The sequence below is a fragment of the Apus apus genome, chromosome 2, assembly GCF_020740795.1.
Source record: "Apus apus isolate bApuApu2 chromosome 2, bApuApu2.pri.cur, whole genome shotgun sequence".
NCBI lineage: Eukaryota > Metazoa > Chordata > Aves > Apodiformes > Apodidae > Apus > Apus apus.
Window position 1 is genome coordinate 121,654,903 of NC_067283.1, and position 24,606 is coordinate 121,679,508.

The following is a 24,606-nucleotide window of genomic DNA, read 5'->3' on the forward strand; positions in this document are numbered from 1 at the left end:
GTGTAGAATATTTTTTTCTTGCTAGGTAAAAGCACTACCATTTAAAAACTGAAGCAAAACACAGACTGCAAAATGCCAAGCACCCTTGATTTTTTTTTTAAAGCTACTCTCTGGTTTTTTAATGACTGCTGTCATTGACAAAATACTATGTGAGGCTTCAGAAAGCACTACAGTCCCCAGTAATACTCTTGGAAAAATTTAAGACTTAAATTTGATTTAGAGCAAAATACATCAATCATTCAATCCCGTTCTTTAAAGCATATATCTTAATGATTTAGTTACCCTCTTAGAGTAGCATTTCATTAAAAATGTCATGGACCTGGTGCAACCTCCTTATTCATGGAAAACATGAGTGTAGATGGTGTAACCTGGTGTAAGTGAGTTCCTATTCACTCTATCAGCTGAAAATATTTTGTCCTCCACACTTCTTTTAATCTGCAGTTTTATTCAATATCTGCAGTCAGGCAACACAGACTGTACGCACTGATCTCCCTTAACAGGGAGCTCATTGGCAAGGTGCCTCACAGTTCCTAAGGTGTGTCCTTGCTGGAGCAAAGCCCACAACTTGCTTTTTGTGATGTGACTCTCAAATCCTCCAAACAACCATCATGCAAACCAGTATTGAAACACTTTTTCTTCACAATGGCAGAAGCAAGACGAATATGAACGATTAGCTAATTAACTGCACTGTAGATTGCACAGAGCTCTCAGAACACAAAGTAAAGCAACTTGATAGGGCTTGATTCTGCTTCCCTACCATACAATCAATAGCAGCTTTGCTGCTGAACGCACAGAGAGCTGGGCTGGCCCAATAGATGCTGAATGATGTTATTAGTGAATGAAGAGATGACACAGGAACCCTGCCAACACTGTGCCAGCAATCTGCCTGGGGGATGGGGGAAAGGACCAATGATTAATAGGAGGGGGCTCAGTCATCTGGATCAGCAGAGTGGTGGTTATTGATAGAGCTGCACCAGCTAGGGCTGGCTGAGGATCTGGTCCGTAGGAAATTTAATCTGGGGGACGAAGTGATCCAAAGAGTTATATTGTAAACTGACAAGGCAGTAAAAGGCAAGAGTTTAAAATGGATTTAGGATGCAGCTGGGCTTTTTATAAAGTAAGGGGATTGACTGAGAAGGACAAAGCAAGGAGACAGGGTTAAGAGAAACTCTGAAATTGCACTTGAGCTTCATAAAAATTTGCTGTCCAACAATTCATTATTATTAAGTTCAAGGTAACAATCAGCTTCTGCTGTTTCAGGTTTAGAATTAAACAATCCCACTGAATTAAACAGTTACTATTTTAGTACAGGGAATTGACTCCATTGCTGTTCTACCAGAAATCAGATAAAACTGCTTCCAACAAAACAGGTTTAACCCTTCTGTGCAATTATTTAGATTTCAGTGAAAACATCACTTCTGATGGTAACATACATGTTTTTACTATTGTCTGTATATTTTACATTTTGTCAGGGTGACACTATAATCTGCCATTCAAGCCTCCATTGCCACTTTATCAGTTTGACAAGTTAGAAGTTAGCTGTGTCTCTGTACTTGCAAGCAGTACATCTTTTACCTCCATTTTCTCTTTTACTGCTACTGTCCTGCTTTGGCACTCAAATCACTAGCAGAGTGGCAGGCCTGTTATTAAGGGTAAGATAATACTGCGCAGTAGTACTTAATGTCTTAAAAAAAAGGGTTAAATTTTCAAGGCTGAAGCTTGAACTGTGTCTGATTTTTTTTATTTATTTTTTTTTTCCCTACCAAGCAAAATCTTCCTTCCTCTTTGGGAGTGTTTCCCAAAGGAGGAAGCCAGTAACAACAACCGAGAAAGATGAGTGTGCTACAACTACTCTGCAACAGTGAGAGCCTATAAAAAGAGTTTGAAAAGAAGGACCTGCAGGATTCCAAAGGCTTGCTTACACTCCTATTTGATGCAAATGGAGAAGAAGCTGAAGCAGAGAAGAGGCAGAGGTACAATGGCATGACTGACACCTTAGAGAAGCTAACTGCAGTTCTGTAGGTTTGTGCAAATCTGGGACCACCCAAGTAAATGCAGGATTTTGTGGGGAAGAAGCTGTATAGAGTTACACAGATCTTGGTACAACTAAGGAATAAATAAGTGTAATTATAGGAGACACAGCTTCTTGGTTCCACTCTGAGACATAGCACACAAAAAACCTCATAGTTCCCAAATTAGTCAAGGACTGCCTAGCAAGGAAAAGGGAGGCCTGAGTTGTTCTGAAGCACTTTGAATTTTTGTAAGGGTCAAGACACATTTCTCTACTAGTGTATGAAACTAAAGCCCATCAAGTTGGTGGAGGACCCCCAAGATGTCTACCACAGAAAAATGTATTTCTTGAATTTTATATGCTAGTTATGTTGGTCCTGGGTAGTACATAATGAGGACAACCTAACATAACTCACTTGAATACACTGTTTGATTAAATTATTGGGACACAGTGAAACAATTAAGATGCAAATTATTTCTTGTAATTCCATTTCTGTAACAACTAAATTGTCTGACACACAGGATTTTCTTTCACAGTCCTTTCTCATGCTTAATAGTGTTTCTCCATATCAGCGGTTTTACTGAAGCCCCAGTTCTCAGCATCATCATAGAGAAGTGGACTGCTAAATTATCAAGCAGAATTTCTTCCCTAGGGCACTTAATATGTTGGAACAACAATGTGAATTCTCTTCATGCCTTGAAGAAGAACATACCCAACAACTTAAAAGCCATCACAGGGCAGAATTTGAATGTCCTAGTGATTAATACCTACATAGGAGCTTTCACTAGCAAGTGTTATTGAAGAATTCCTACATCAGGCACAACACAGGTGCAGGGTTACCTTTTTTTTCTTTTTTTTTTTTTTTAAATCAAGATGTATTCATATTGTGAAAAATGTATAGCTGCAAGCAAAATGAAAGATATTTTTACTTTCTGAAGATCATGTGTAGGCAGAAGGATGCAGATGAGTAGCTGAAAGTGCACAAGAGAAATAACATAGTATTTATTTCCCTTTGGAAAAGTAAAAGTGGAAACCACTGTAACTGTTGTGGTTTTTTTGCACGGTGAAGATGTCACAGCAAAGGAAAGCACCTTCTCTAAACTGTCTTACCGTTGAATAAAACCTGGGAAAATCCACCATGGACCAAAAGAGAAAGAAATACTGCACACTATAAAAATGGTTTGCCACAGCTGCTTTTAAAACAATGCACCATGTGCCTCGTTGTGGTGATACCATGGTACTACACCCCATCTTTTTGGCATTGGCTTACGTTTTATCCTTTAAAAAAGCACCACATTACAACTGAAGGCCCATTCCAGGAAACTCTTCTTGGTAGTGTTCACTGCTACATTCTTTTCCTCCCCCTCAGAAGTTGTGCACATGAGTAACCTTTGCTTTCAGTAGCAGGGATGTGCTGGAGAGATGCAGATACTTGGCGTGAAGTGGGACATAAGATGGCTGCTGAAATAACCAAACTCATTCAGAACCCAACCAGCTGTGGAGTGGAGAGGGGGATGTTGAGTAGAAGCAGAAGCTACACACACAGAGCTGTGATTAGCACACAGAAACTTCAAACAGCAGGAAAAGCATTTGAAGGATAAAAAAAATAATCATGAGGATAAAACATATTCTGCACTTGTACCAGCACCTCTTGCTGTTGAAAGCCTGATGAATGAAGCATTGAATGAAGAGGCTGGAGGAGGTGATTTCTCTGATGGAGAAAAAACAAACAGCATTTCAGGCAGAAACTCCTGATGGAGAAGAATGAGTTAGCTAGAGATAAATAAGGCTGAGTGTTTCAAATATAGATGCTGCAGGATGAAACAGATGGATTTTTCCTTCCGATAATGGCTATATAGGGAGCACTCAGAGACGTCTATTTTACTTCTGAGGTTAGGCAGCTAAAAAGACAGCTGTGGAGACTAAAGTCTGGCAAACAAGAAAAATTAATAGATAGGAAGATTTCACAGAGCAAGAAGATGCAATGGTTTAAAGAGGCACAAGAAATGTCAAGTCAAACCAACATCAGCTGAAGAGTTTTAGCTGAAGGGAATGGACCTCATAAAGAAGGAATCCAGTTAAAGAGTGAAAGGAAAAAGCTGCAGATGCAGTGTTTGTTTTGGCCTTGCAGGCCTCTGATTCACCTTGGAATATTTAAAACTATTTCAAAAGCTCTTCAGGTTTCTGAGAGCAAGAACTTAAAGATATGTTAAGAACCAGTGGTGTATCTGTCCCCAGGAACAGGAGTGGCATAAATATATGGTGTACAGGGAGAGGCAGTCAGGTCCTTGCTTGCTTTCCTTTATGGTTCAAAACTTCTGCTTGGAGAATGTGGGGGGTGAATCACCTACATTCTCTCAAAAATTTCTAAATATAGGTGTAATGAGTATCTTTTATATTAATATTAGTCTGAAGTCCTGGATTGTGGAAACATTTCATCTGTACCTGTTCAAAAGACTGAAGTCTGTTGACAAGTGATAGGTCAAGTGCATAATCTTTAACAAACGTTAGTGTGTTGCTTCACTTAACTAACTTACACGACCCCAGGACCAGACTATTTCTGAAGTGAGTGAAAAACTGGTATCTGAGTTTCCTAATCTATTAATATTTTGAGGGTCTGGTAGTTATGTCCAGAAAAGGGAAATAAATTTTCTGCATCCTAAAGGATTACCAGTTCTGATGGAGCCTAGCATGACACAGAAATTATCCAGTACATGGAGCTATTTTCTTGACAGCACGGACTTCAGCAATGGAATGAATGACTAAGTGCTGCTCTGACTGTTGATGCAGCATATTGCAGATGGTTTGTCCATCAGGACAGACTATGGGATTTTACAGAATGAGTGTAAGTGCTACCTTGGCTTTCAGGAGATCTGAAAGTAGGAACACTTACAGCTTTATGGCCTTCTGACCACCTGGCCTGCATGGCACAGAAGAAGAGCCAACTCTTTTAGCACTGATGCTGTCTGGGTCTCCTGCTTGGACCTGCATCTGATGGCACTGTTGTCCTTACTCAGTTCTTACACATGTGTGTGCTGTTACTTTAGGTATCCTGTCTTTACAGTCAAGCACTTCATAAACATTCCTGAGGAAGAATCTGAGATCTTAACCCTGCAAAATTCCTGCCAAAGGCTGGCCTCTGGGGCCCGGTCCATAAGCCTAATGGCTAACTAATTGGCAGTATGCATCCCATATGCATCCCACAAGGTGACTCATAAATCAGCCTCAAGCTTAGAATAGTGGGGGCAGGTGTTGCCATTTTACATCTTGGACAGTGTCTGTGTCTCTCTTAGCTCTCTATTATGGAGTGAAAAGATGGGATTCATATAAATAAAAAATAAAATAAAAAAATTAAGAAGAATAGAATAGAATAGAATAGAATAGAATAGAATAGAATAGAATATAGAATTAAATTGAATTGAATTGAATTGGACCCCACCCTTCACATTCGGTGTCTGGGATTACCTATCTGCTGCCTGGGTGCACAATGAAGCACAAACACATCATCTTGAATAATTTGGGAATTCACATCATTGGGATCACAGAACATCCACATTTCAGAATCTGGACTTCCAGCAAAGCCTCTCACAAATTAAAGTGTACAGAGCATATTGATATTATTTTCAGATTTGGGATTCTTCTGAGATGGGACAGCTATTATGGACCATCTTTAAGGGATGATACAGTGCTGCAGGATGAGCAGGGTTTCAGAGGTGCAGCTTTGGATTCTTCTACTATACAGCTCCTTTCCTGTGGGCCTGTGGATAGGGGTAAGGGAACATTCATGGGTAGTTCAGCAAGGTCAATGCCCAAAGCAAACTTAGGTCACCTTGATCTAATCCAGAACGCTCCAGACTTGTTCTGAATATCTTTTTCAGCAAAGACCTTAGATATTGGCTACATTCTGTCCCAGAAGAAGCAAATTTAAGCACTGCTCATCCAGGAAAAAAACCCACGACAGTCACATATTAAAGAAAAATGGCTGTGTACAGTGCAATGTAAAATGAGGCACATTCAAAGGATAACAACACTATTTTCAGTTAAGTCTTCAAGATTTAAACATCTGAAAAATATAAGAACCTGGAGAGTCTATGGAAGAGCATGCCACACAGTTCACATCTCAGATGCAGATACACTAAATCAATGTAAGTTAGTTTTCCTTTTTTTTCCTAAAAAGGCCCACTTTTGAGGATGTGGAAGAAGGTGATGGTGGAAGTTACTGTATTTCCTAAATGTGAAGCAATTTGCACCTTCATTTGAGGCCCTGATGAGGCCACTGTCTTAGAGGGATGCACTCTTGGTCCCTTGCAGTTGCCAGTGGATTCTTAAAACATTTTGTCGAGAAGTAGTACCATCATTGCTGGCTTCTTGAAGGTTTTTAATAACATTTCCTGAATTTTCTAATGTTGGAATATAAATTCCTGCATCAGAAACAAAGAATAGTGCATCTTAAATCTCTTGTATGTTGTTTTCCTGAAAACGTTGTGTGAATGACATTTCAAGGTTATATATCATTGACATGGATCAAATGGCAGCATTTATTAGAGGGATAAAAGTCAAACCAGATGTAAAGGAAATCCTCATCTGCTTCCACTAAAACTGGAAAAGAATCTAGAGTTTTGATGTTAATTTGAATAGCAGCCTGTGAACTGTATTTCAGATTTTAAAAAGAATTATAATACTAAATTTGTGGTCTGCATAATTTGGTATCTGTATTCTGCTTCTCCTCTCACAATTGCACAGCCAATGAAGAGGAGTTGAATGTTCTTATTTAACAGGTATACATACATAATTGTACTTCTGCAAAAAAGTCTATGTATTTTCCTTCTTTGTTTCTACAAGGGCTATTTAATTTGGGGTAAATACGTGGTATGTCTAATAAACAAATTCTGTTTCTATAGTTTCCTGCTGTTACAAAGTAATAACATGTAACAGAGTCCCTTTCTTTCCAGTTTTTAATGTTTGCTAACACATTTTGATATATGATTAGATCCCATTGAGTCTCCTAAAAAATCTAGGCTGACAAGCCTTGTTTCTTCCTCCCCCCCCCCCAAATCTTTTGCTATGGACACAAATTCTGCATTACATTAGATTAATTTATCTTTGCAGGTTGCCTTCAAACTAGTCCACACATAATCAGTTCCATCTTCTTTTACAGTTCCTCTTACTTCCCTACTCCATCACAAGTCTCTTAATATTTCCACCATCAGGGCCTTTTTTCCACCCTTTTCCAGCTGAGTAAGACTTGAAGTTGGGAGGAATTCCACAGTAACCCAACTGGTATTCTACTATATACAGTACAGGAACAGACACTTCTCTGTGGCTTATTACCTGGTACCTAAAGCTCTGGTCCTGTGTGCACACTTTGTCTCCTTTCTTGACTTGAAATTCAATGACCATGAGGTAGGGTTTGTTAGAGGCCACCAGCATTGCTAACCATGGTAGAACATCTGATTATCTTTAGCTGAGAGACTACAGGCATGCAGGGTCGCCTTATACAGAAACAAACAGTGATGTTATTAACACCAGACCTATAGAATACAGAGCCAAGGCTAGAGCTCATGCTGGAGTAGTTTATAATAACCCCTCCCCCAAAAAAAACAACAAAACCAAACAATAAGTAATAAAAAAACCCCACAACCACCCAAATGAAACAATAGACTTTGCTCTCCTTTTGTTTGTTTCAAAATGTGAGCAGGCTGGTTTTGTACTTTCAATTGGATGATCACATAATGCAAAACTCTTTCCTGTGCATTCTCTTTCTCTGTTTAATCTTTAAATTCTGTATCTTTCTCCTTTTTTCTCTAGTTCATCTGTTCTTTTTTTCTAACTATTGTATTTGCCCAAACACAGAACAAGCCTGCCTAGCAGGCAGCCTCCTGCCTTCCCACGCTCCAGCCTTGCAACCTCACTTCCCAAGCCTGATCAGCCATAGTTTGCTTTGCATTTAGAATCACAGAATCATCAATGTTGGAAAAGACCTTCAGGATCATCAAGTCCAACCAACAGCCCTACAACCCCAAACCACTAAACCATCTCCCAAAACACCAAGTCCACCCATGTTTTGAACACCTTCAGGGAGAGGTGCCTCTACCACCTCCCTGGACAGCCTGTTCCAATGCCTCACCACTCTTTCTGTGAGGAAATTTTTCCTAATATCCAATTTAAACCCCCCTTGTGCAACTTGACCCCATTTCCTCTTGTCCTGTAACTGGTCACCAGGGAGAAGAGGCCAACACCCATCTCACTACAACCTCCTTTCAGGTAGTTGTAGAGGGCAATGAGATCTCCCCTCTCCGCATAACCCCTAATCAGCCTAGTTGCCCTTCTCTGCACCCTCTTCAGCACCTCAATGTCCTCCCTATCCTGCAGTGCCCAAAACTGCACACAGTGCTCGAGGTGCAGCCTCACAAAGGCCGAGTAGAGGGGCAGGATCACCTCCCTGATGACAATATTCCTGATGCAGGCCAGGATGGTGTTTGCCTTCTTGGCCGTCTGGGCACACTGCTGGCTTATGTTCAGCTGGCTGTCAATCAGCACCCCCAGACAGATAGATGGGAGGTAGGTCCTGATCAGCTGAACAGCTCCAGATGCTGCATAGAAAGTGGGAAGCCACTGCTCATACTCTGGCAAGCCACACAGGTAGCCAGCTGATCAGTGGCACCTCCACCCTATGGGAGCTGGTGTCTCCCATTGCTTGCAGCTCTCAGAAGCTGCTGCTTCCAGAGGTGCAAGCAAGATACCAAGGGTTCTCAAACTGGATAGGAATACCTGGTGGAGTTTTTTCTAAGCTGAATCACTTGAAAAACTTAGTTGCACACAGGAGGATGGATACTCAATAAAAACAAGCGTCAGAGATCACAAGGTGAAGTGAATGCTTCATATTTTTATTTCAGGCTGCCTGCACAGTAAAGAGATGAGTGTATGCTGTTCCTGTAACAAAAGCAGCTAACACCACATAAATCCAACATTTCCTTTTGCTTCCCTTTAATCAATGGGCTTGTGGTGCTATTCCTTAGAGTCAACAAACATGCCAGGAAAAATCTGTTTCCAAGCACGACTGCCCTTTCTCAGAACTACCCATAAGTGCCAGGGAGGGTGGAAAGCAGGCTGCTGGGCTGCAGAGGTGCTTAAGGAAGGAGCTTGCCAGCAAAAGAGAATTCCAGAGTTTGAAGCACTGAGAGACCTTCAGTTTTCCCAGAATTCTCACTAAAAATGTCTCATTCATTTAATGAGAAAAGCAATATCCTAAACCAAACTAATAATTTTGTCTCTGCTGCCCTCCCAGCCATTTTTAATGTAAGGATGGAGACTATGAACATAATGTATGCTTATCCTGCTTTTTGCTTTAATGCTGGATTGAAATACTGCTCTAAGGAAAAAAGAAAATATGTCACCTGTGAACAAAGGCCACGCATGACCAAGATGAGCAGACAAAGGTGGCATATTCTTGTAGGAATGCTGCAGAAACTATTTAATCTAGGAAAATGCTTTTATATAACGAAAGTCTTACTAGCAAGCTGCTCTCCAAGGATCTCAAATAACAACCAGAAGGTTTTTATGCACATAAATACAGCCTAAATTATCTCATAAGCTCCATAGAAAACCTTGGGATTTTTCCCTTGCTGTTACATTGTCCAGCTTTATGACAAAACCTTGGTAAGGAGGATGCACTTGAGCAAGAGGATTTCTCACCAGTGCCTGTCTGCCCCAAACCTCTCCCCTCCTGTTCTCCTGGGTGGGAAAACTGCTCAGAAATAGCTGCAATTCTGTTAATCTTGACACTAACAGAAGTCCTAATAAGAAGGCCCACCATCATGGCACACTGAACTCTGGAGACCACCTCCTGGATCTGGTTTGCCTACCCATGCATCAACAGCTACATGGAGAGGCTCCCCCAAATGGCACTGCCCTGCCTCATTATTTCTGTACTTGCCCTGGCTGCTGCTGTGACTTCTGAGGGAAGTCCACATGTGACTATATAATGCTCTCAGTTAACATATTAGGGTCTTGAAGACACAGAGGTTTACTCCCATGAAGTGACTTACAGGACCAGGATCTTTCTGCTGAGTGGAGAGAGCCCAGATAATCCCTTTAAAACAGAACATGTATTACTACCTTGTGGAACTCCACAGTGATGGGGAAGGAAAGAAGTGAGAAAATTGTGTGTCTGTGGGAAGAACCTTGCAAATGAAGATTTTTGTATAATTTATTTTGAGGGAAAAAAAAAAAAAGGTATGCAGAATACTCAGAGCATCTGTTGGTTTAGTTTTGAAGCCTTCTTTGACTTCTGTAAATGTCAATACAGTCTCCACTGTGCAGCTAGTATCCTATTTTGATATCCTCTTGGTTAAGAGGAAATGTAAATATCCTGTGACCATATAATGCATTTGAAATTAATTTCAAATTAGAAGAGATTAAATGCTGATACATATATATGTGTATATATATATATATATATAAGGATATAGGGGACAAGCAGAAAGCAACATTTCAATTCCATTTGATCTCACTGATCATTTGTAAAATAGCAAGGGGATGGATATGAAGGCTACGCCCCAGATATCAAAGACAGAGAGCATAAATCCAATAAGATAGGATCAAAGGAACATTGGAGAAGAGTATATGAAATCCATAATTTTAAGTGAAATCTCTCTATGATTTTAATTTCCTGTTCCTATGGAATTACACACAAGAAAAATGTCTTTCTTAATCCTTAAAGCAAAGATATTGCCAAACTGATCTGAAGCAGTATATGCTGGCACTGATGTACCTGGACCATTACCAGAATTACAATCTCCACATTTTTAGGTCTTGGAATAAAATCTTATTTCATAACTCTGCCAATATGTGCCTGGCATATTTTTGTCCTGTGCCTAGCTGTGTCTGGCTGTTGCTATCAGCTTTGTTTATCATGCACTTAAGTGTTCCACACATAAAAAAACTCCAACACTAAAATAGCTAGTCGTTGTTCTTATTAATAGTCTAGATTTGTTACGGAAAATATCCAGTGTTTATTGCACTGAAGGAGCTGCATGACTGTAAATCAAGAAGCACTTACTTCTTTCACGAACCATTGGCAAAAGGCAGGGCCAATCCACTCTCTGGCATGAATCCCACAGTCTATCCAGACAGCTTTCTTGTAGGGCCGTGATCTTTTACCTAACTTGAAGTGTGAATATTCACAGAAATATCAACAGGTCTCATGACATTAGTGCGACACAATAATGAGAAAACAATAGAATATTAGAAACACTAAACCATTTTGAATTGCCTCATACAAAGGAGCACAAATTTATTGTTTTCAAGGGTATGACCAAGATAATGATCTGCAGGTATGTCAAGATAATGAAGCAGATCCATGGAAAAAAAAAACAAACACAACTGGAAAAGAGGTATCTGTCAATTCCTCTTTTATAAGGAATGAAATTCTTCAATATGACACAGAGCAGGGTGAGGAAAAATGACGCTGCAGGAATAGCCTGATGCAGAGTCAGATTTTCAGAACTCTGCAATGGCAGATGAAAAGCAGAAAGTAGAATTTTTTCTGTGTCTTGCTGACACCCTCTGTTTTGTGATCCTAATAGTGTGAGTTGAGAGTGCACAGCCCTGGAGTTTTATCAGTAGCTAAAGAGGAAGCATATGTGGCACATGCTGAGAAGGACTCCAGAGTCCTCTGGAGTCCCTCTCCAGCATAGCTACCTTCCAAGTTGCCTATAAACACAAAAATTTCCAATTCCCTTAAATCCAAATCCTGCTAATCCTGAACTTGGCCTGTAATCTATGTCCATCCATATCCAATCCAAGTAAATAAGATTTGACTTTTGGTTTTCCGGCTTTTATTTTTTTCTTCATTAAAGATGTCATTCAGAGAGATGCCTAAAACTTAGCAACTCATCCTTAGGAAACACTGATAACCTCCACCTCCAGTGCACATGCTGTAACATAAATAACAAAATATTTGCCACTGATTCCATATGTTAGTCTGATTAGTGATTATTTAATCTTTACCTTGAGTACAAACAGTGGTCTCCCTTCATAGGATTTTCCAACAGAAAACATATGAACAAGATCTGAATGAGTTTTATTCAGATCATACATCCAATTCTGGATCTGCAAATATAGAAATAAAACTTGCTTCAATCTTTGCATTTCATAGGAAGGAACTGTAACACATTTATTAACCTCAGCTCTCAGTCTTCTGTATGTTTTTGGAATTTCCTTTAGTTTTTATCTTTTTGGTTTGGTTTGGTTTTAGTTTTGTTTGTTTTTACACTTGAACCATCACTGGGCTCTCAAACCTTTATTGCCAGAGGTTGGATGCAGCCTTTGGTCACATGTGACTCTTTTGTCCATTTTATTGTTGTATATTACTGGAACGCAATAGCTGTTCATCAAAAATATGAGGACGGAGCTAATCTGCCATTCTCGCTAAATATTAGTGGAATGAAGAAAGAAGGTCCCTGAGTCTGCCTACCAGGACACAGAATGTTGAACAGATTGACTTCCAGGACTCAATGCTGCTTGCAATATCTGTTTCATGTGGTGCTGCACCCTGCATGTTCTGCCTAGTGACTTTATGATGGAGAGACAGAAACTGTATATATTAAGTACACTGAAACCAACAGAAATCATTTATCCAGCTGTCTTCCATGATAGCAACCCTTATACACAAATCTGTGAGTGTTTTTAAGTCTTTGCGCCTCTTAGAGTAGAACAACAGAATCACAGAATAGTTTTGATCGGAAACACCTTTAAGATCATCAAATCTGACCATTAACCTGACTCTACAGAGTTCAGTGCTAAACCATGTCTCTTAAGCACCGCATCTACATGTCTTTTAAACACCTCCAGGGATGGTGATTCAATCACCTCCCTGGGAAGCCTGTTCCAGTGTTTGATAATCCTTTCAGTGAAGAAGTTTCTTCTAATACCCAATCTAAACCTCCCCTGGCACAACTTGAGGCCATTTCCCCCCACTTGTTACTAGGGAGAAGAGACTGACCCCCACCTCTCTACAGCCTCCTTTCAGTAGAGACCTCTTGTGCAAACACCTAAACAATTGCTTACTTAAGTGAATCCATGAGACTAATCACTGAAATATCTTACTCCATCAGAGTAAAAGCTGTTTCAAAAACAGAACTCAGAAGATAGTTACATGTAAAGATAAGACTTGAATACAAATATTTTTTTTAAATACCTATTTTTAAGAAAGTGGCCATTTTTTAAGAAGAAACATTTAGAATACTTCTGAAGATGAACAGACAACCCTAATGCACATAGAGAGTGAAATCTTAGCCTTATTAAAGACAACAGTGTAGCAGATAAGAGGAACAATATGAATTTCCACTTACTTCTTCCAGGGAGTGATACACTTCGTAGTTATACTCAGAAACAGATCTTCGATTCCTGTGCGACCTCAATCCAGTTTGATTTTCTATTGCTTTCTGTAGGTCTGATATGAGAATCCTACATGAAAAAAAATATAGTGATATTACTGAAAAACTAGTACAACACGCAGGCTAAACTAGAACAACAATCACAATTAGAAGCAATACAGCAGGAGTTAAACCATCCTGATGTTCCTTCATCTGTTATATTTTGACAGTGAAGTGCTTCAGGCTTATTTGAGTGTATACTGCCAAATAAATACTCCAGATGCTTTGAAATTAAACAATGCCTACAAAAAACACAAAAAGCTTGTTAAACAAATAAAACAGAATCATGTAAATAATGTAGCCATCTTAATTTGTTCATGGAACAGTTTGTTGTCTTATTTGATAATCCAATTATACCATGTGATCATGGGTTTTCAAAACTTTATTTCAAAACCATAAGAAAAATCTTTTTAGGCTTAGAAAAACATGCCCATACTTTCTCTCCCGAGTATTGTACTGGCATGGAACTTTACAGGTACCTACAAGTTGTAAAGGCTAGATAAATAATGAAGAACTCTGTCTGAAACACAGCAGACAATAAAAAATCAGAAGTGTGGTTTGCTGTTTACAATTATCTACTCTGCTATAGTTGTTTGCCATTTATTTTAAAATGACTCAGGAAAAACATGAAACAGCACCAAGTGTAACTTAGGCTTGCATAAAAAGTAAGAGATTCTTTGCATTATGAGTGAAATGCAGGAATAGCGGTTCAAGCTCAAAACTTTTTCTGGTTGCATCCAGTCTTCTGAAGTCTTATAGGAACTAGCTTCAACGATCGGAAAAATACAGAAGGAAACTACACTCAGTCTGATCTTAACTCAACTGTGCAGCAGATTATCAAATCTAATAGGTCCATCTGCACATATATGTATCAAAGTAATCCTGATCACAGTCTCCAAATATATTAGTGAAGTAACTGTATAATTGGGAGTTACATTGTTCTACATCAGCAACTTTCATTAAGCAAACTAAAGGCTTACAGCCTTGCTTTGCAAAGTGCTTTATACTCCAAGACCAGCACGGTATTTAAGCCTGTAGTTGTATCAAACAACGGTTTTATTCAAGTCATTAGGACGCCTAAAGTGCTAAAAAAATACTTCTCTGCTTTGCTAAATTCAGATTAGTGTAAGTACCTACCAGAATCAAGCTCTTATTTGTTCACTTTTATAATAATAGATTTAATTTCACAACTCCTGAATGTTTATGTGTCTGTAGTCCAAATGAGATTTGGTAGTCTTCATTTACTTTTAAATGACTGTGTGCTGTCTGTGCTTACGACATCCAAAGGCTCTTAAGTCCTTCAGGTTTTAATACAACCTAAGTGGCTTTGTTGGCAGAGAACTTAAAATCCAGGCAACATGGTGCAGTAGAAATTTCATGAACATCTTACTGTCTTAAACAGTGGTATGGATAAGCCTGTCTTACAGGCAAGGGATGGTCACCTTGTTCATTATCAGTGCTGTTTAATGCTTCCAGTCTTCAGAAATTTGTCAAAATTTAGGCAAGCATCACTTCCTCAGGCTGAAGTTTTACATGTTTGCCTTAGATTTTCCAGTTTCAAAAAGGCTGTAGAAATTTAACTCCTTTGCAAACAGTGTGCCGAAAATAAAATAAAATAAAATAAAATAAAATAAAATAAAATAAAATAAAATAAAATAAAATAATAAAGTGAAAAAGAGCCATGAGAAAAGGACCTGTATGATACCTTGCCTGGCACCTCAGCTCCTTGGCTGTGGAGCTGCACTTCAGTTCAGGGCTGTGATCCCCATCCCAGCTGTCCTGCTGTGGACATGGCTGTGCCTGCTCACCCCTCAGCCCTGCTCCTGCTGCTCCCTGGCTATAGAGCTGTGTCTGCTCTCATGTTGAATCCTCCCAGCTCTTGTGGAGCTGCAGATCTCAGGAAGCTTGTCAGGACAAGCACACACTTGTCTGAGGCTCTGCAGGGTTTTGCTTCTGATGGCTGGGACCCAGCGGGCAGGGAGTCCAAAACAAGTGGCGGGGAGATGAAGAGGAGAGCAAAGAAACAGGCTGGAGTAGACAAAATGCTGCTCAGCTTCCTTCTAAGTGCACACAACATGTGCCAAAAGGAAATTTTCCCTGTGGAAAATGAATGTTGTGCTGTCCTTTTATCTGGAGCACACTGTTTCAGGCAAACTGCAGAGACCCTTTGCTCTCTCAGTTCTTGCCTTTGCATGGTCTGCTTCGCAACCTAAGTAAAATGGTCTTCAAGAACAGGGAGTGTTTATAACACATATAAAATGGCCTTCTGCCATTCCATTAAAGGTGATTACTGTGAGCAGAAACAGCAGCAGACATGAATACAACTGTTGGGGCATGGTAATTAGGGGAGAAAACAATTACAGAAGTCCCCATCTCAATTTTAGATGCAAACAAAACTGAAGTATTATAGAGCCCACATGAAAGTAGCTCTGAACTTTTGCTATTGAGCCTGTGTCATTTATTTCCTAATGTTTGTTTTTGCATTTTTAGAACAATAGATTAATAAAGAGACTATTTTTACCATAAAAGCAGAATTCTGATAACAGCATGTATAAACTACAATATGGTTCATGTCATCCTTTTTTCACTGAGAAATAAATATAAATAGCCTCATGTAGGGCTTTATTTAGCAAATGTTTGAGGAGTCAAGTAAGTCATCAGTTGATTATTCAGATGCTTCAGCATCTCACTGAAAAGGCTTTAATGACAAGATCATTACTCTTGTCTAGTACATCATATTGATAGATATGAAAAGATAAGTATACTCCAAAACTGTCTTGAATGCTTTTAAGAAATGCTATAAATGATGTGTGATCTTTAGTGTGTATTTGTTCTGTATGACTTGCGTTGGGTCACAAGGAATGGAGAGTTATAAAACAGAGCTAGCACATTCCTTTATAATTCATGAAGAAGGTTTCCCTCCACATTTGCAGCACACTTGTAAACAAATCTAGCTCCTTTTAAATACAGAGAGAAGCAAAGAAGGTTGTAGAATTAGTAATTACCATCCCTCTCTTAACAGATGTGATTTCATATACATTGGAAACACCTCTGCTTGACTCCAAAGGAGGATATTTAATTAAAACCGCCTGCCTGTGGGAGATTTTCTGTTCTCCCATTAAAATGGCAGTTTTCTTGGCAATGTTTAGCTGTCTGCCAGCATAATTGCTATGATGTGGAGCATATTTTCAAGTGCACTTGGCGTGGTAGGCACAGACCTGCCTTGGAGGCACAGCGTGAGGCACAGAAAGTGAAGCACAGGCTTACGTGTACTGGATGTTTGCTTGCTGGAGGTAGGGCAGCAGACTTCGGGAGACGTTCTGTGGGACTCGCACGTCAGTGACTGTACCTTCAACGATGTGGAAGGTGCTGCTGGGCTGCCAAATGTCCACCTATAGTGCAGGAACCAACCTGTAATTCATATGCATTCAGTGTAGGTGGGGAAATCCAGGAGATGGCATGCTTGAAGCTCTGGAGGCAAACACTCCAGGCATGGTATAGACAGTAAAACTGTATTGGCTGGTCCAGCTTGACACCTATGCTAACAGACCTGATTTTGAGGAATGATTGTGTCCAGCTTACCATGACTCTTGTGGGAGATTTGCCAATGGGAAGAGAGAACAGTCTCAGGAACGTACTTCCTCAAATGGCTCAAAACAAAAGCTACTTCCAACTTCATGCACCTCCTAAAACTACTATCCCTTCCCTATGTTTTACAGACTTTTTTATTTCACAAGGTATTTTCTATGTTCAGTAGGACAGTAAGAGAAATGAATGCTAAAGAAAGGTAGAAAGCATAGCATATACCAGTGTTGATTGCAAAGTGTACCTGTTTTATCCTTGCTGATAAACAGGTCAGGGGTTGGTAACAGAAGGTCACCAATACTATGAAGGAAGCTTTGATCTACCCATTTTATATGAAATGACAAAATAAGAGGATTAAGATAATCAAATTATTAGAATCTTGTAAAGATGATAGCTGCTAAATGATACCACAATTATTAATGTGCTATCTATGCCTGATCATAACTCAGCGATGCTTCTTGTCCATTTTTGCTTTCTTTGGCTGCCAAACCTGAAATACATGTGTGAATTTTATTATAGAATAAGAATTTTTAAGAAAGCAAGAAAGTTTGCAAACAGGGATTTGAAGCTCAGTGTTCTGCACCCTGTAGCAAAATGCTCTTGTACTGCTCGGCTGAACCAACACCAGAGGTACGGAGTCCTAAACAGAGGTGAGAGCAGTTCCTCTTCAGCCAGTGCAAGGCCAGTGGCCAGAACACAATTTGACAAACCTCTTCCCAGAGCTGCGGGGTAGTCACAGGAGACTACACAAAAGAGAGTCAGCAGCAACCTCTGTGTCAATGTGACAAATAGGCATGTTAAGATCCGTAAGTCTTAAAACTATACATTTGTAAGCTGAATACAACGAGGGGAATTGATAGGACTATCATGCCCCTACATTTCTTAAACAGCATTTCAAAGGAATTAATACTTGATAAATGTATTTTGAAGTTTATTGCAATCAGCTGTGCTAGGCCGCATTGATGAAAGTCATGGCTACAGCTTATGAGCATCCCCTGTCTTACTTGCTTCCCTGGTTTCTACAAAGGTTTCTATAATCTAAACTTAAAAAACTCCTGTATTCTCCCAGGCCATACAAGCTATTTTACAAGTATCTAATGCATTTCACCCAGTCTTACTATGAACCTCCTCTGAGAAGAGAGTACAGTCGTCCAGCAGGGGTTTAGTTCCCACCGCGTCTCAAATGACAGTGACTAAGAGTACTCTGATTATCAAGAAGAATCTGACACTGAACCTGATGCTGTCTCTTGAAGTAGTAGTGACTTTAGTCCAGCTAATCCCATTAAATGCCTGCTACTTTGGAAGGAGAAAAACTGAAACACAGGAGCAGCCTCTTCTGTTCCTGCCAAAACCACGCTTTGTTTCGCACTGTCACAATATGGGCTGTGGATCCGTGTGATAGCGGTGGGTGGGCGCAACAGCTTTTGAAGTCTAACACCAGGACTGGCAAAGTTCACCAGGCTTGTGAAGCTGACAGCAGCTACGACAGATGGTCAGTAGAAACCAAACTCATGAATTAAATGGCGCTAAATGCTGCTTATAAATAAAGATCCTTTTACTGCACTAACACCTTATGTTTGTTAGCTTCTCTGTCGTTTGTATTTTGATGAATTATAGGCATTCAGTGAAATTCCCCCCCCCTTAATTCAATATGGCTGATTTCACACACAGTTAATTAGAAATGTGTATTTGACTTTTCAGATTTATTGCTGAAAATACACATCACTGAGGGCAACTTTGTTGCTCTTGGAGTAACAGTGTATCAATCAGATCAGCTTGAGTCATCTTTATAAAAATAACAACAAATACACAAACTAAGAGCAATTAAAGTGTCTCCTAGCCAACTGCAATATCTAAGCACACAAAACTGAAAATGGAAGGTACAAAAACGGAAAAAAAAATCATGGTTGAGATATACTTGAAACTTGTCTTTGTTCTTGACAGTTACTCAGGATTATTTTTTGTGAATTTCTCCATCATTGTAGAGGGGTAAACCAATCAAGATTCATACTATTGGCTATGACATCACCAACGTTCTTAATTTCTGAGGTATTCTAATTGTCCCTCACACTACTGGCTGCAAGGGAATATCAAAAGCAGAAACAATCTTTTTTTAACTAATGAAACGAGTGGTACATTGCACACCCCCATTCTCTCCTGGCATTGTCCTGGAAGTGAGACAAAAAAATTCCATTTTTAGAATGCAAATAAACTCCTCTTCATCTCAGTTCCCTATTTGGGTAGTTTGGTTTAATTGACTCCCATTTCTCATCCTTTGTCATGTAAACAGAGCATTCAGTGCTCATCTGGGAGATGTGACCTGTGCTGTCCAGAGCACCACTTCAATTGCTGACTTGATTTTGCTTTATAAAGCATATAACACGAAACGCATTTCTCCATCAGACATCTTATTTATATTGCAGCTTTCAGCTTGTCCTTGGTGTGACACGTGGCGCTTGAAAACTGACAAACAGGAGATGGATGTCAGAGCAGGCATGTTTGGACTGAGCAACTCCAGCTATCTTTCATTTTCTGTCAACTTTAGGAGACTTCATCATCGCATCTCCCATGGATACTGAGGGAATCATGACTCTTCTTTCATAATCATTCCTCTGGCAAGCATACCTTGAATTTCCACACCGGGGACTGCTGGCTAGTGAGTGGTAGTGATATTGATTGTTCTCCTATCCTCTTTACTATCAGTGATGGGGTGTTGTTATCCTCACATATTACACATCAGCTGTTATACAGATGTGTACCAGTTGGTGCTAAAAGACATTTACTTGCTGTGTGGGTCATGGCACTTGCGAGGTGGGGAGAAGATTCTCCAGCTACCAAAATGAGCACGTGCAGAAATCCTGTAGAACACCCTGACTGCATAGCCAAACAATTGAACCTCAATATTCAGCTGGTATCTTGAGGCTAGAGGAAGAGATAATGCTTCAGAGTATGTCTGAAAACCGAAATATTCTCCTCTCATTTGTCTGGGCCTTGCAGAACTGCCTCTTTTCCTATCTGTCAGGCAGCAGGTTGGGTTTAGAGGGTCTTGAGATGTTTTAAACCTCTGGACAACAAGCAAAGCCCAGGCAGGATTTTTCAGCAGGCTCAGACTTGGGACATGGAAACCAATTACTCAGCACCTGCTGCTGCACTCAGGTGTGACTCTGGGTACCTGCTCTTGTGAGGACAACAGTGGCTCCGCAGATGCTGAGAGAAGGCTCTTACCCAGAATTTCACTGGAGGCACAAGCATCCAGACTCACTTTCCATGGGAAGAAATGGCATGTAAAAGCATGCAGGCAGCTTCATTTTCCCAGGGGATTGAAACACATTATTGCTTTATTTTTCAAGAAAAGTATAGGATATTATGAACTGTGACTACATATTGAGTAATCTTTTTTAAGCACACATAATTTTTTCAACCTCACTTGTCCCATAAAAGTACCTGGGATTCAACTTGTACTTAGGAAAGCCAAAACTCTTTGAAATTTCTTATAGAGTTTCTCTTTAAACTGAGGCGTTATACACAGCTGAAGAGTATAAATTGATCAGCTCTTACCTGGATACCTTCCAAGCTACTGCAACCCTACACTCATTAATCATGTATCTAGCTTTTGGTCAGTGCAGTGATTAAAAGTCAGCACAAGCCAAAGGGACAAGTATCTTTAAACAATTTGGGTGCGAACTAAGAGAACTCAGAATTTCTTCCAAAATTAAAAAATTATGCAAATGATTTTCCAAGAAGACAAACATTTTGTTGGTATAATGCTACATATCACAAGTGGTGTGTACAAAGCTCCGTTACCTTGCCAAGACAGAAACCAGAGCAGAGTGGTTTTTTCTCCATGAGTTCCAGGTCTTCCTCCAGCTAATTCTGCACCTTTGGGAAGGGAGGCCAAGAGGAGAGCTGTTGTCTTGCTTTCCCCCAGGAATATACTCATGGCTACATAAATCCCACACTCCTTTCTTTCCTTTAAGTCACTGAAAAAAATCCCTGGCTTCTTTAGACCACAGGGCTTAGACTGGCTCACACTTTGTAATTAAAGCCATTTGCTTGGGCAGTAGCCTCTAGTTGTTCCTCTCTACCCTTTCATAAACACATATTTAACTTCTTCTGTTTAGCCTGAAGGAAGATACTCAGTGCTCTCATCAGGTCTGTGATCATGTATTGCTCAAAGGAGATGATTGATGCTTCTCCTTGAAAAAAACTAGAATAACTCCGACACAATTTACATTGAATATCTGAACAACATTTTTTATTTATTTTATCTGTGTTGTACCCCATGAAGACAGTAGTTTAGTTATGCAATTCTAGTTTTTATACTTGTGGAGTTGGATACTGCAATAGCTGTACTGAAGCTGGCTTTGTCCTTAACATCACTATGAACATATTTCTTTGAGAAATGTTTTCAACTATAAACTTCAGAATATAAATACTGTTATGATGCCATCAGTTGAAATGGCCGTAGTTTCTGATCCTCTTCTAAAAGATAATGTGCAGTCAGTAATGCAGGCAGTGATGCTCTTTGCTCATGGGCGTGATCAGCATGTCAGGGGCTCTCTCAAAATGCCTGGGGATTCCATCTACACCAATATGCTTTTGTATGGGCACATGAACACTATAAGAAGGGCTGAAACTCATTAGATATGTTTTCAATTATAAATCTGATAGGAGAAGAGAGAGAACAGAAGTAGAAACCACTCCAGTCTCACTAACGTAAATAGAGGTCTGATGTCAGAGGCTTCATTGCATGAGAAACATCCTCACAAACATCAATACACACAAACTGCCCTTGCATGTACATATACAGTGTGCAACAAAATTACATTTTAGGCTTCTTGTACATTTGCAAAGAATGAATGAAGAGACTCCTGTTGATGCCGACACTGGTGGATAATTATAGCTGTGCTGTAGTTCACCTGGAAGGAGTAGAACTGCTCCTCTCTAATGCCTTCACCCTTGCAATTATTTTCTGAATCAGGATGGATTTCATCCTCACTTGCTCCTGCCAATTAAGGAACTTAACTGACAGTCCTAATGCAAATCTCCTTCAGCTGACCTTTCTGTGCAACAAAATAATTTAGTGGCAATTAAGTGTGGGATTCTCGGTACTTCACAGAAGGACTGACAAGGTAGTCTTGGTTGCTGGTGCAAGGTAATTCAAGTTTCTGATTGAGCACACCAGACATTTAACTTTTCAGTATTTATTTGATTTTCAGTGAGGCTGGTAAGAATAATTATTCTAATAAATTGGGATTGATTCACAGGATTGCAGCAGCCGTAACACTGCTAGGAACAGAATGCGAACAATGCACAGCTTGAAGTTTTGAGTTTTGCAGATCTTTGTGGAACTATAACACAGCAATGGTCTTGCCACTCTACTTACACTGGTATGATTTTACACTGCAGAAAATAACTTGTAAGCTATTCCTCAAGAGAGTCACTGAGGAAAAACACAAACTGAGTTATATGGTAATTGAATATCCATTCTTACATGTACAGATGCCATTGGGAGAAGTGTATTTGAAAGATGTGAAGGAGTCTTTAAAAGATTAATTAAAAAAAACCCTACCAAAACTCTATTTTGTTTTTTTTATTAAACTATTTATGATTTGGTTCATTTTGTAGCTGCTGCTGCACTGCATGAGAAATGGAACAGTAAGCACTGGGTCTGATTCTCCTCTCATTGAAGCAACAGGGCTGTGCTGATGACTTTGTTGAACTCAGATTTCTTCTCCAGTAAAAGAGATTCCTCCCACCTCAGAAAGTCCAAGTTTTCTGTGTCTTGTGAGAAGAATGCATGCACTATCTGGGCTCTCCTGTTTTCTCTTGCATCTTCCTACTAAAGTTTTCCTAGAAAAACATTTTCCTCCTAAGCCCAGAGGCCTGTAAACCACTGTTTACAGACACACATTCTGATATATTTATGAATAGCTTCCATTATCACCTGATGTTCTCTGTATCTTCAAATCCTCTGTGCCTGTCTGACTGGAATCCTAACTATGAATTACGGTAAAATCTGGATTGATGACTAAAGTGTCTGGCTATATAGATATATTTGCTATATGTGCAGAATAAAATGCACACCGCCCAGGCTACTGAGCTGATTCTTTCCTTCTGCAAAGTAGGAATAGCTCCATTTGGGCTGACAGGCTTTCTTACTGCATTTTCAGACAGGCTTTTGTTCTCTGAAGCCTTTTTCAGCACTTGCCTATGGAGCTGTAAACTATCAGATTTATAGCCAAGTGATCCTTTTCCCCTATGAGATATTCTTCTGATTCCCTGAACTGCAATGACAGGATCAATTCAGGGATTACAATGGATAAGCAGCTGCTGTAGGGGATAGAAAACAAACAAAAGGGAATAGAGCTGTGGCTTCCAGGCCTGCTAGGCTGGCTCCTCCCAAAGTTACAGAAGTGCCTGGCTGTGCCCAGGAATTTCTTTTGTAAAAGCTACTGAAGAATGAGTGGTCTAACTCTATTATGCCAGGAATGTTCACAGAGCAGTAGCTTCATTGCTACCTATACAAACAGCCCCAATCCCAGTCAGGCATGTCTGATAAAAAGTACTTGTAGACCACCGATGGAGTAGAAGTTATCAGTCAAGGCTCAAATGAAGTAGTGCTTCAAAAATCAAGCTTACAAAGAAAAATTCCAGAGCAGATAAACAGAACGTGCTGGGTCTGAGGACCTGAGCAAATCTCGGTTTCTTTGTAAAGCACTTGGGAATGTGACATTCGCTCCTGTCAGTCAGGTCTAACAGAATTAAAACCATGAAAAAGCTCATAAATTAGCAACAGGGTCCTCAAATTGTCTCCTAAAGAAGGAAGAACAGAAGAGAACAGCCCATTGTTAGAAAGGTGTATGAGGCAGAGGGACAACAGATGGACAAGAGGACCCCTGGGAGACAGAGAGCAGGCAGGTCTGTAATACTAAGGTCATTGGTGCTCTCATCATAAATATTTCTCTTCCAGTTATTGATTACTGTAACAATTTGCAAATGATTAGTGTGAAACGGTGACCTTGCAAAAAGATTAGGAATAAAGATTTGTACTGTATCTATAAAAAGAGATAGTACTTACAAGAGCAAAGGGCTGTAGAAGAACACCTAAAATTTAAGACTGGTGTCTATGATTGTATTAGAGCAGCAGCCAATCCGCAACTGTGCCAGTGATCTATAGCTAGAAAGAATTTGCTGCATTTTAGTTTATCACAACCACACAGAAACGTTCCTTAACACTGCTAAGAAAAATAATCATCATCTTACATGAAAATTGCAGAAGAAACTCCACCACCATTTTACCTCTGTCATATTCACTGTTACATCTGCTCCAGTAGTTTTTGGCACAGGGACTGTGCAAAAGGTGTTCAAGGGTGTAGGGTGGTGCTGCTGGTGGGAAGCAGAGTTACCAGGCCCTTATTTTAATTCTCCAGAGAAACAGAAAGAAACTTGGTGTAGGAACATGCTGGAGACAAGAGATACAGAACGCTGTGATGCCAGGCTTTTTTTCAGTGATGTCAGTGATTTCATTGATAGGACAAGGGGCAATGGGTGCAAACTGGGACATAGGAG

The 24,606-nt window shown here is 39.8% G+C and overlaps 1 protein-coding gene across 1 annotated transcript in view; it reads right to left on the reverse strand.

Annotated features, from left to right (window-relative positions):
* Positions 1-24,606, reverse strand: part of CPA6 (carboxypeptidase A6) — a 50,975-nt gene that overhangs the window by 15,484 nt on the left and 10,885 nt on the right. The window contains exons 3-6 of the mRNA XM_051610290.1: positions 16,717-16,841; positions 13,366-13,480; positions 12,023-12,124; positions 11,073-11,177 (exon numbers count right to left, since the gene is read on the reverse strand). Of these exons, the coding sequence (XP_051466250.1) occupies positions 11,073-11,177; positions 12,023-12,124; positions 13,366-13,480; positions 16,717-16,841 (447 nt within the window). The remainder of the gene's footprint in view (positions 1-11,072; positions 11,178-12,022; positions 12,125-13,365; positions 13,481-16,716; positions 16,842-24,606) is intronic.